General features: G+C 48.3%; 1 protein-coding gene across 1 annotated transcript in view; it reads left to right on the forward strand.

The window, feature by feature from the left end:
• Window positions 1-1,547: 1,547 nt before the first annotated feature.
• Window positions 1,548-11,861, forward strand: part of ENPP6 (ectonucleotide pyrophosphatase/phosphodiesterase 6) — a 134,189-nt gene continuing 123,875 nt past the window's right edge. Inside the window, exon 1 of the mRNA XM_004696461.2 lies at window positions 1,548-1,828. Coding sequence (XP_004696518.1) covers window positions 1,588-1,828 — 241 coding nt within the window. The 5' untranslated portion in view covers window positions 1,548-1,587. The remainder of the gene's footprint in view (window positions 1,829-11,861) is intronic.

The following is an 11,861-nucleotide window of genomic DNA, read 5'->3' on the forward strand; positions in this document are numbered from 1 at the left end:
CAACTACTAACCTACAGGCTGGTGGTTCAATTTACCCCAGGGTGCCACGGAAGAAAGGCCTGGTGGTCTGCTTTCTTAAAGATTCCTGTCCAGGGCACCCTCCGGAACAGTTCTATTTTGTCATGTATGGGGTGACTGAATTGGAAATGACTCAATGGTATTGACTGGTTTGGAGACCCCTAGAAGAGCCAGAATTTAGTGCTTACTGTGCTTCTTCATCATCATAGCAACCCGATGTGGCAGAGTAGAGCTGTCCCTTTGGGTCTCTGAGAAACAGCAAGCCTCACCTTTCTCTCCTGGACCGGCTGGTGGGTTCAAACTGCTGACAAGGCAGTTTTGAAAACTAAAACAATAAACTGAGTGCACGCGTGCACACACACACACACACACACACACACACAAGGGTGGGTTACACGCTGGGCTGCTAACTACAAGGTTGGCAGTTTTAAATCACCAGCCACTCCATAGGAGAAACATGAGACTCTCTACTCCTGTGAAAGATGGTCATTGAATACAGAAGACCCAAATAGAATCAATGCATTTGAATTGAGGGGTTGGAGAAGAACAAGCAAAGGACCATTGGACTGCTAAAAGAACAATCTTGTGAGGCCTGAGTGCTCCTTAGAGGCAAGAGTGGCAAGACTTCATCTTACATTCTTTGGACATATTGTCAGGAGAGATCAGTCCCCGGAAAAGGACATCATGTTTGGTAAAGTGGAGGGGCGGCAAAAAAGGGAAGGTCCTGAAGGAGATGGACGGACACAGTGGCTGCAACCACTGTGAGGATGGCGCAGGACTGGGCAGTGTTTCATTCTGTTGTGCATAGGGTTGCTATGGGTCGGAACTGACAGCAAGAACAACTCCCGTGCAGGGTTACAGCCTCAGCAACCCGCAGAGGCATTCTACCCCGTTCTACGGGGCCATTGAGCTGGAAGTGACTTGATGGCAGAGAGTTTGATGGGGGATATAGACTTTTTCGGTTGTGAAGATATGGGCAATCTGTTTGTACTGCTATGGCTATATAGACTCAAAGAAGGCCACAAATGGGTTCACAAATAGGACCACCTAAATGTACTGTCTCTTGTTTATATAGTGAGCTTAAAGGTTTGTGGTACTAAATTGTAAGTGGAAAAGTCGCTAACAGAGTTTAAATTGGGCAAGGGCGTGGGATGCCACCAAATTACAAGGTCACCCTTTTCCTTGGCTCCTCCCTCTGGTTAGCCTAACTATAAAGCTTGTGCCGACTGCTGTCCTGTTCTTCTAAAATTCCACCTCCTTGTGGGTGATTGTATTCCTGGAACGCTCACCCAAAATAACAAGGCTGCACTCTGCTCTGGTGTCAGTTCTGGCTTGTTTGGGAATCTGGCTTCTCCCAGGGAGTTGGTGGAAGGACGTACTAGTTGGGGGTGAGCAGAGTTGTTTTCGAAAGGGGGTGCTGTACCTTTAAATTCTGCAAGTGAACTTGGCTCAGTAAGGCCAGCAGCTCAAGGTCCAGCCCCTAGAAGAGAGAATAGCTACAGATTCTTCTTCCTCAGTCTTTGCAAGGGGACTGCTGCGCCAGCCGGCCTCTGGCAGCCTCCTGGCAACATGGCAGTGAAGCTCGGGGCACTCCTGCTGGTCCTTGGGCTCGGCCTGGCTCAGCCCGCCTCTGCCGGCCGGAAGCTCCTGGTGTTTCTGCTGGATGGCTTTCGCTCAGACTATATCAGTGATGAGGCCCTGGAGTCTTTGCCTGGTTTCAAAGAGATTGTGAGCAGGGGAGTAAAGGTGGATTACTTGACCCCAGACTTCCCTAGTCTCTCGTACCCCAATTACTACACCCTGATGACTGGTGAGTACTGCGTCCTCTTCTTGAGGGGAAGGGGAGGGTTTGAACCAAACAGGAGAGCAGTTATCTCCTGGCATCGGAGTCAGATTTAAATGTCCAGGTCGCGCTTCCCTTTTGGAGCCCAGAGATGGACAAGACGGCGGTGTGCTTGGTCCGAGGAGATTTCCTTCTTCTTCATTCGTGGTTGTGTTTTCTCCAATAGTTACCCAAGGTGCTCTCTGGGTTCTCCACGTCGAGAGAACTAGAGGGGCAGTAGATGGACCCATCTGCTGGTAAATCAGTGGTTGTTTATTTTACAGATAAAACTGGTGACCCATCCGATATGTTCCAAGTCCATGGCACCCTCCTGGGTCCCGGCTGAGTGTCCTCTCCTCTTTGTCCGCAGTCATCGGTCAGCGTGGAGGCACGTGGGCCTGTCTCTCAAGGTGCCAGGCTGTGTAATTCACACAGGACATCGCGTGGAGGGGGCTCATGTTCCTGGGTCACTTGGGGGTGGGGTGAGGCGGGGACTTCTAGGTCACTGCCACATTCCTTTCTTCTTTCGGTTTGGTCTTAGAGAAAAGGGCATGGAGGAGGAATGTGTTGTACATGGTGCTGATTTTTCATGTTTAACTTCTAGCACCTCTTTAAAGCAAAAGCCAAAACAGAAAGAAAAAGAGGTACCCCCTAAGCACCCCCTTTCCCCCCAGCCCCTCGTCCCCCCTACTATGGCTGACTCAGATTACGCCTGGGTTTGGAAATATAGAACTGTCAGAACTCCAAGTGTGGTACCACTCAGCTGATCTGCTCTCTGTGCAGTAGAGCTCGGTGCTCTCTTTCTGTTCACATGGTTGGATCCCCAGCTTCCGGCATGTTCTTTAACTAAACTTTGCCAGGGCCAGCACGTGGGCTCAGAAAGAGTTGAGCCAAAGGTGAGCTGTTAAAATAGCCCTGTGATTGCTGGTGATATAAGACTTCACTGTGTGCTCCGAGCCCACGGAGAGCTTGACACAGTAACCGAAAGGGCAAGAGAATGCTTGTTTAAGCTTGTGTCCCCTGCACAGCACAGAAGCCAAAGGAGTCTGGGAATACCAACTGGGGTCTGTGACTGCATACACGAGCGCTGTGTGCCTGCAAGTGCCATAGCAGATACCCTCAACGACAAGGCGACAGTAGTTTGCGAGTAAGAAATGAGAGGAAGGAGAGAAAAATGGATCACATTGCATGCCTGCAAGGGGTCTATTTGCTTATTGTGTGATTTCTCCTCTAGACAAAACAGCCTAGGTCTCTCTGCTGAGAAAGGTTAGCAAAATATCTCCTCTTGTACTCACTTGGCACGCGTTTCCCCTGGCTGGGCAGCAGTTCTCAGGCTGCTGGGTCACACACAGATACTATTGTGCATCACAAGCCCGGCTTCAGTTCTGTCCGAAGTGCTTCATACACACACAGACCACCCTGCTCCAGCCCCTTTTCAGAGCCCGGCTGGCAGACCCAGTTCATAAAGTGCCACGTGCCGTTTCTCCATCTCCATAGAGAAAGAACAAAATGCGCTCCAGCAGCTCAGGCTCCCACGAGTCAACTCAACAGAGCAGCCAAGCCGCTGGCCCTGCTTTTTTGTCGGTCACAGGCACATCCCTGTTAGGGACACAAGGGACGATGTGCGCAAAGCCCCTGCCAGGCAGTCACACCCTCCTGCCAGGTGCTTTTGCTGGTCTGGTCCTGAGAGGAGAGCCATTCCCAAGAGAGTCTGGCTACCATCACATCCTCACCTCCACAGAGTCCAGCCTGAGCCTCAGTGCGTGTGGTCGCTGTGGATTTTCAGAGCGCGTGCGGGAGGGGCTATCTGATCTGAAGGACTGCTTGGCTCCTACGCTGACTCTCCTATTGGCATAGCAGCGCACTGTGCACGGGTGGTGTCTCGTCAGTGCATGTTCATGTACTAAAGCCTCCCACTTGGATTTGTCATCTACTTGCTGAGCAAGCTTACAAGCTTGAAGCGGTGATGTGCAGGGAACTGGGATCATGTGTACTGTCCCCACACTACGTCTCACAGCTAGATTTAAGTTATTTCCCTTTAGTACCCATGCTTATTTTTCCACTATATATCTATATCTATGTCTATGTCTATGTCTATAACTATATCTATATCTATTTATATATATATCAGGTGGGAGGGATATTTTATATATATATACAGGTTAACAGGTTGCAATCATACGTCAACAGATGGCTTGAGACTTTGAGCCTTTTATGAACCAACAAAAATATCACACTAGATCCTTTTGGTACCAAAAAAGGTGTTGTTCTAGGATTCTTCAGGATTCATAAGTGAGACCATATAAGCACACTTCATCGGGTGAATTATTATCACCAAAGACATCGAGCCCATGGTGTTCTCCTCTTTGCATGGTGAGATGTGCTGGCTTGTTGGACAGGACACTGGCCTGGGGCTGGGAGGATTTGGTTGGAGTCCTTGCCTGGTCATCATGATGCTGGGAGACTAGGTAGGCCATTTCACTTCCTTGTGCCTCCGTTATCTCAGCCGCAAAATAAAACACGATGAACGTCCAGCTGGGAGGTCAGGTGTACTGGGGGTAAACTTGCCTGGGGAATTATGGTTAGCAATGGCTCCCCTGAGAGTCCTTTGTGTGGAAAAATAAGCAATGGTCTGAAACTAGAAACGGGAGCGGGAGGGTCTGGCAGAAAGCCCCGATGATGGCGGTGGTTAAGGTTCTGGAGGGACCCTCCCCCAGCCCACGGCCCTGCAGGGAGCCGCTGCCTGATGGAGCTAGCTCTCAAGCTATGTATGTTTGCCTCAGAGGAAGTGGAACCCACCTACGGGGGCAGCAAGAAGATCCATCACACACAAGCTCTTTGAACAGGCGCGGCGCACACAGCTGCTAACCGAATGGCTGAGGCCTCGAAAGAACAGCCTCATGATCCACTTTCAGAAGAGAGGGGGAAAGGCATTAACAACATAGGGAGCGTGGACTTCTCCGCCACACGCAGGACGGCTGTAGACGGCAGCAACGGGCTCACCGATGGAGAAGGTCTGCGTTCAGGTTGAGGAGGAGGGATAGACCTGAGAAAGGGGGCCTGGGAATACGCCGAAATGAATGCCAGAGGGCCGAAACCAAACCTGCTGCCATCGAGGGGGCTGTGACCCATAGCGGCCCTGGGTGGGACGGAACACCTCGACAGGAGCTGGGAGACTCCGAGCTTTCTGTGGGTTGGAGCCTGGCCACCCTTGCCCAGCAGCTCCACTAGGGCCCCTGGAAGAGACCAGAGGAGAGGACGCCCCTCCGTTCAGAATGGCCTGGGAAAGCATTTAGAAAGACGAGGGAGGGATCAGAGCGGGAGGAAACATCTTACTTCATAGGAGCCCTGGTGGCAGAGTGGTTACAGGTTGGGCTGCTAGAACTGCAAGGTCAACAGTTTGAAAACAGCAGGCGCTCCAAGGGAGAAGGCAGGGGCGTTCTACTTCCGGACAGTTGCAGCCTCAGAAGCTAACTCCTAGGGGGCAGTTCTATGGAGTGCAGCTGGACTCGATGGCAGGGAGTCTGGTGTTTTGGTTTGTCGTACTTTCTAGACTAGTTCTCTTTCTGAGAAGCGGAGAGGGCATCAACTGAAGCTGAGGGAAACCCAGCCAAAGTTGAAATGCTAGGCTTTCTGTTTTATACTCTGTGCTACTGTGAATCTTTTTGCAAGGTGACTCTTTCATTGAGGTCAATCCCCATCTGATTTAAGTGAATTGAACAATAACACCAACCAAACAATAGCAACAACAAAAAACACGCCCAAACAATGGAAGAAAGTAGTGAATTGTTCCATCAGGTCATGGCTAATAGAAAATGCTGCATATGTTGGGAGGCAGCTTAAGTTCGCATTGCTGTGCTAAGGCTAATGGAGACATTTGTTTGTAATTCTTGAGGACTAGGGGGGGAGCAGGGAAGGAGAATGGCCCAGAAATGCCCTCAGGAGCAGAGAAGCTAGCCTAGAATTTAATCTCTACTGCAAACCATCTTTCAAGAAAAGGCCACACACAGAAGGGCGGTTGGAAAGCCATCCAGTGTGCTGTGATAACTTCAGGCCTTAGAAACCTGTCATTAAAGCCCAGGGCAGTTCAGGGTTTGGTGTAGTGCCAATGCCAGTTGAGAAGGCCCTCGGGGCCCGTTCTCACATTGCAGTGCGCTCAGATCTGACTAAGTCTCAGGATGCCCAAGAGGTCTTGCCAGTGACTTTAGAGCCATGACTGAGCATTCCCCAGGGCTAGCCATCAAGGCTACAAGAGCCTTAATAAAGAATAGTGCTTGATGAAACTCCTGCTCAAATCTAAGCAAACATCAACATGCTAACTGCTCCACATTAATATTTGTGTAAGTGTATTTCCTCGTGCACGCCCAGAAATTACATGCAAAGCAAATTCTTACCAGACACGAAGGACGCAATGTTCTGGAACAAGAGACTGCAGAGTAAGTCCCCTGCTCTTAAGAAAATATCTGATTTAAATTAAAACGGGCCGTCCCGGAGACCAAAGGAAATTGATGCAGAAAGTGGTTGAACAATCACATTTTCAAAAAAGCCCACAGTCTTGGGCTTCTGCAGAGTTTAGGTCCCACTTGGGTGAGGGGGTAGGATGGTGGAGGGGGTTTCCCACAGTCCTCTGCACCCCTAGCACAGAGCAGCATGGCAATAGTCTCCCTGGCTCCATTTCCTGCCCTGCCGCCATAAACCAGCCTTTATCCAGAGACACCCATCCCTGTGTGTTAGCTGTCTCAGATGGAAACAGATGCATGCGTGGCAGAGGAGAACTGTGCTCTGCAGGGCTTTCACTGGCTGATTTCCAGACGGAGCTTGCCAGGCCTCTCAGTGAAGGCACCTCTGGGTGGGCTTGGACTTCCAACCTTCTGTTAGCAGCTGAGCTCGTTAACAGTTTGCAGCATCCAGGAACTTACAGACACCTCCTTTAAGAAGCCCAGATTTGCTGTATCTTCCTCCACTCTCCTCTGCAGCCACTCCAGCCCAGCCCTTGTGTTCACCAGGGACCTCCCACAGCCACACCCAATGGTCGGGCCTCGGCCTTCCTTTGCCTCAGTGCATGCTTGCTCTATCCTCGCCACTTAGGTGGCTTCCAGGAGCACGTCGGCTCTGGTTTCCTCTAGTTTCACTGGCCGTCCTTTGTCCTCTCCCAGTTCATCGCAAGTCTCTCTCTTGCTTTCCTCCAACCCAGAGCATGGACTGATGGTGAGCTATTTCACTTCCAGGGGCCAAGGGAGATAGATGAGGGAGCTTCAAAAGTTTGTGGTCACTTTACCGACATGATTGATGAAGACAAAATGGGTGCATGCGCAAATGTGGTGAAGAAAGCTGATGATGCCCGGATATCAACAGATATAGCATCTGGGGTTGTACAACTTGAAGATAAACAAGCAGCCATGTATGTACCTGAGAAGCAACTAAGCCCACATGGAAGGATCACACCAGCCTGTATGACCATGAGGTATTGATCAGGTCAGGTATCAGGCATCAAAGACCCAGAAAAAAAAATCATATCAATGTAAATGAGGGGGAGCACAGAGTGGAGACCGAAAGCTCATCTGTAGACAATTGGGCATCCCCTTACAGAAGGGTCACAAGGAAGACACGAGCCAGGCAGGGTGTAGTGTAGCTCCGTTGAAACACACAACTTTCCTCTAGTTCTCTAATGCTTTCTCACCGCCCCCCCCCCACTCAATATCATGACTCCAATTCTACCTTACAAATCTGGCTAGACCAGAGTATGTACACTGGTACAGATAAGAGCTCACAACACAGGGAATCCAGGCCTGATAAACCCCTCAGGACCAATAATGAGAGTAGCAATACCAGGAGGGGAAGAGGAAGGTGGGGGGGGAAAGGAGGAACTGATCACAATGATCTACATATAACCCACTCCCAGGGGGACAGACAACAGAAAAAATGGGTGAAGGGAGACAGAAGTCAGTGGTGTAAGAAATGAAAATAATAATAATAATATATAAATCATCAAGGGTTCATGAGGGAGCGAGGGTGGGGGGGCGGAAATGAGCTGATACCAAGGGCTCAAATAGAAAGAAAATGTTTTGAAAATGATGATGGCAACATATATACAAATGTGCTTGACACGATGGATGGATGGATGGATGGATGGATGGATGGATGGATGGATGGATTGTGTTGTGAGCTGTACAAGCCCCCAGTACAATGATTCAAAAGAAAGAAAAAGTGTATGGTCAAATGGAATGAAAAGAGAACCCATGCCAGTGATACTTTCAAGCTGATTCCTGAAGCCTCTTCTAGGCAGTGCTAGCACCCAGGCCCAAGCCATCAGTCATGGTTGTCTGCAGCCTCCATCTCTTCTCCCTCTCCCTCCCTCCCGTCTGCTCTCCCGTCTGTGCCCCACATCCTGTCCAGTGTAACAGGTTACAACACGTGCCCAAGGGTTCACTCCTCTGCTCAGACCTTCAGTAAGCTCTGATTTAACTCGGGGAAATCACAAGTTCTTGCCTCTGAGAGGCAGGGCAGTAAGTTAGGCGATCGCACCCGCACGCCGAGCAGGGCTGGCATGGGTCTGATGTCAGTTCCAATTGCTCTGCTTGCTTCTCATCTCTGCTGCCACACTGTTGCCCGGGCGGTGGTGGGTCTGTGCCCACCTCAGCATGTTCACGCTTGCTGTACCTTCTGGCTTAACTGTCTCCCCTGGAGAAAACCGAGGGGAGCTCCCCCATGTTTCTCTCATCCTTATCAAATTCTAGGAGGCGTCAAGATACTTGCGGGGGAAATTCCGTTGCCTTTTCATTCCATTTGACTACATACTTGGTGAAGCCTCTTGTATACCTTCCTTGGCCACCAGAACTAAAGTACCTCACCACCATCAGTCTTCTTACTGATCTTATTTTTTAATCATAGGTATCAGGCATCAAAGTCCCTGTATATTTGTATATTTCCTTTGTCCCATCTTCCCCAAATCAAAATTTACTGTAGTGGCCAAATAAAACATACTGCAACATACTGTAGCAATGATCAAAATGCTCAGGGTCTCAGGAGAGACGACTTGCTCTGACATCGATTTTGGATTCATCTACACAAATAAAGATGGGGAAAAGAAATAATGCTTTACTTCTCCCCAGTAATGGCAGTCATATTAGTAGCCACGTCACTGAATGGCTAACGACTTAGTTCTACTAATTTTACATATCATCAGATCTATCTATCACTTTGCTTTCAGTTGTGTCTTATACATATTTCACTAGAGCCAGAAAGAGGATGGAAGGGAGAGTTACTCATGAGGAGGGAGTGGTACCAAGCTAGGGGACCAGAGGGGTGAGGTGTTAGGAAGAGATTTAACCTCTGGCAAGGCAGAGCCCAGGGAAGAAATCCTAATTGTAATCAGATTTGCTGAAGTCAGAAAAGTGGAGGCAATCAGAAAGCATTGAGCAAGGCCAGTGGTTCACAGCCAAGGCCGGGGATCGGGAGAGGATGCGGAAGGCCTGGTTGTACGTGGTGCTGTCTGCAGGATCTAGAGACGGACCTGGCACCTTTAAGGACCTATCAGGGCCAGTCTTTGTGTTCTCACCAACACTCTGTGTTACTTGTGTGGCCAGATTGACTATACAGGTTTCATGACAAGCCCCTATATATTTTGAAACATGGAGAATGACTGGGGACTCCAGGCTGCCAGTGGAAGAATGAGGGCTTTTTTAAGCTTGGACACTTCTGGCCTCTAAGCTTGCTTGCTGGGTTTCTGCTCTGAAATTGAGGCAGCCAGGAAATAGTAAACAGAGTGAAGGATTAGTAGGACATCTATTCTCTCACTTTTAGCTCTTCGAATAATGTGAGCTTTTTAAAAAACTGTCATTTTGGTTTTAATCAATAAAATAGAAATAGGGACACGTTGGCTATGAGGAGGCAAACCGAAAGCCACCGAGTCAAGTCTAGCTCAAAACCTATCTAGCATTTCAGAGACTGTAAACTTTTACAGGAGCAGACAGCCTCATCTTTCTCTTCTGAACTGGCTGGTAGGTTTGAACCACTGACTTTGTAGATAGTAGTCCAACACCTAACCAACAGCAACACCATTTATGAAATCACCACTATAAAACTTGCTGTGTGTTACATACTTCAGCAGCAAAGCATGTGGCAGTAACAAGAATTCCAACAGGACCCGTGGTTTTCAGCAACTACCACTTATTCCTCACTGCGATACATGGGTTTAGAGACTCTGCTCTATTTCCCCCTAATTCTAGGACTCATGATGAGAAAGAAGCCTGTCAATGAGTCATAAACTACCATGTGTTAACTGTGGTAGTGGCTTGTTTATTGCTACAATGCTGGGAGCTATATTTTCAGTATTTTGAATACCAGCAGAGTCATTCTCAATAGAAAGGTTTCTGCAGAGCCGTCAGACTAAAAGAGACTAGGAATAAAGGCTTGGCAACCTACTTCCAAAGACTAGTCGATGAAATCCTTATGGATCACATCAGAATATTGTTCGTTATAGTGTTGTGAGATAAGCGCCAAGGTTGTTAGGCACTCAAGGTACACAACGATGGGCTCAAGAATGTTATTGTCTAGGACAGTGGTCCTTAATCTTCCTAATGCCGCGACCCTTTAATACAGTTCCTCATGTTGTGGTGACCCCCCCACAACCATAAAATTATTTTTGTTGCTACTTCATAACTGTAATTTTGCTACTGTCATGAATGGGGCAACCCCTGTGAAAGGGTCATTCAACCCCCCAAAGGGGTCACGACCCACAGGTTGAGAACCACTGGTCTAGGAGTTGGCACAGGACAAGGCCACATTTTATTGTATTTTGCCTAAGGTTCCCATGAGTTGGAGCTGACTTGATGGCCATTGAGAACAATAACACTGTGCTTCCTGAAAGTGAGGAGAACTTGAAGCCCTTGCTGATGGAGATAAAGGATTGCGACCTTCAGTCTGGAATATGGGTTATAACTCAGTGTAAAGAAGACCCAAACCCTCACAACTGGACCTGACGATAAAACAGAAAAAGATTGAAGTTGTCAAAGATTTGATGTTGCATGGATCCACAATCAATGTTCCTGAAACCAGCCGTCAAAAGATCAAATCTGCTGCATGTAATCTCCTTGGAGTATTGGAAAGCAAAGGTGTTACTAATCAAAGATGAGGACTAAGGTGCACCTGGTCTAAGCAAAGTCATCTTCAATCACCTCATATGCATGTGAAAATTGGACAGTGAATAAGGAAGATAGAATTGATGCACTTGAATTATAGTGCTGCTGAAGAACATTGAAAATACTTTCAAATAAATAAACAAATATCGCTTGGAAGCAGTAGAAAATACTCCTTAGAAGCAAGGATGGTGCGACTTTGTCTCATGCGCTTTGGGCATGTTGTTAGGAGAGACCAGTCCCTGGAGAAGTACATCATGTTGGAAAGTGTTGACTTTGAAGAGCATCCAGGAGGCAGAACTTGCTGAATGGTGAGTTTAGGCCATGTGGAAGAAATGAAGGGGACTAAGCTTCTAAGGCTGAATGCTATTCAGAAATCTGTGGCTCCTTGTGGGTGGATTTGAACCACTGGTCTTTGTTTACTAATTAGTCACCTTATGGCTTCCACCACCCAGTGACTCCTATTCACCTGGACACCAAAACCAAACCAAATCTGTTGCCATCCAGTGGTTTCCTACTCTAACCTCTCTACAGGACAGAGGGGAACTGCTCAAGAGAGTTTCCAAGGCTCTAAATATTTATGGAAACAGATTGCCAAATCTTTCTCCTGCAAAGCAGTAAGTGGGTTCAAGTGATCAACTTTGGTTAGCAGCCAAGTGCTTTACTACCGTGCCTCCAGAGTTCTCAACCTGATATAGCACCTCAAATCTCTCTCTCTCTCTCTCTCTCTCTCATGCACGCATGCACGCACACGGGCACGCGTGCACATGCGCCTGTGCACACACACACATGAAATCTGAACCACCTATTAGCAGAAATAGGAGAGGTAGGTGTATTCTTTATCTTGTTGAGGTTGATATTGGGGGGGGGAATTTTTTAGCAGA

Source organism: Echinops telfairi, unplaced genomic scaffold (genome assembly GCF_000313985.2).
Source record: "Echinops telfairi isolate 266 unplaced genomic scaffold, ASM31398v2 ScPeMD7_9;HRSCAF=40, whole genome shotgun sequence".
Taxonomy (NCBI): domain Eukaryota; kingdom Metazoa; phylum Chordata; class Mammalia; order Afrosoricida; family Tenrecidae; genus Echinops; species Echinops telfairi.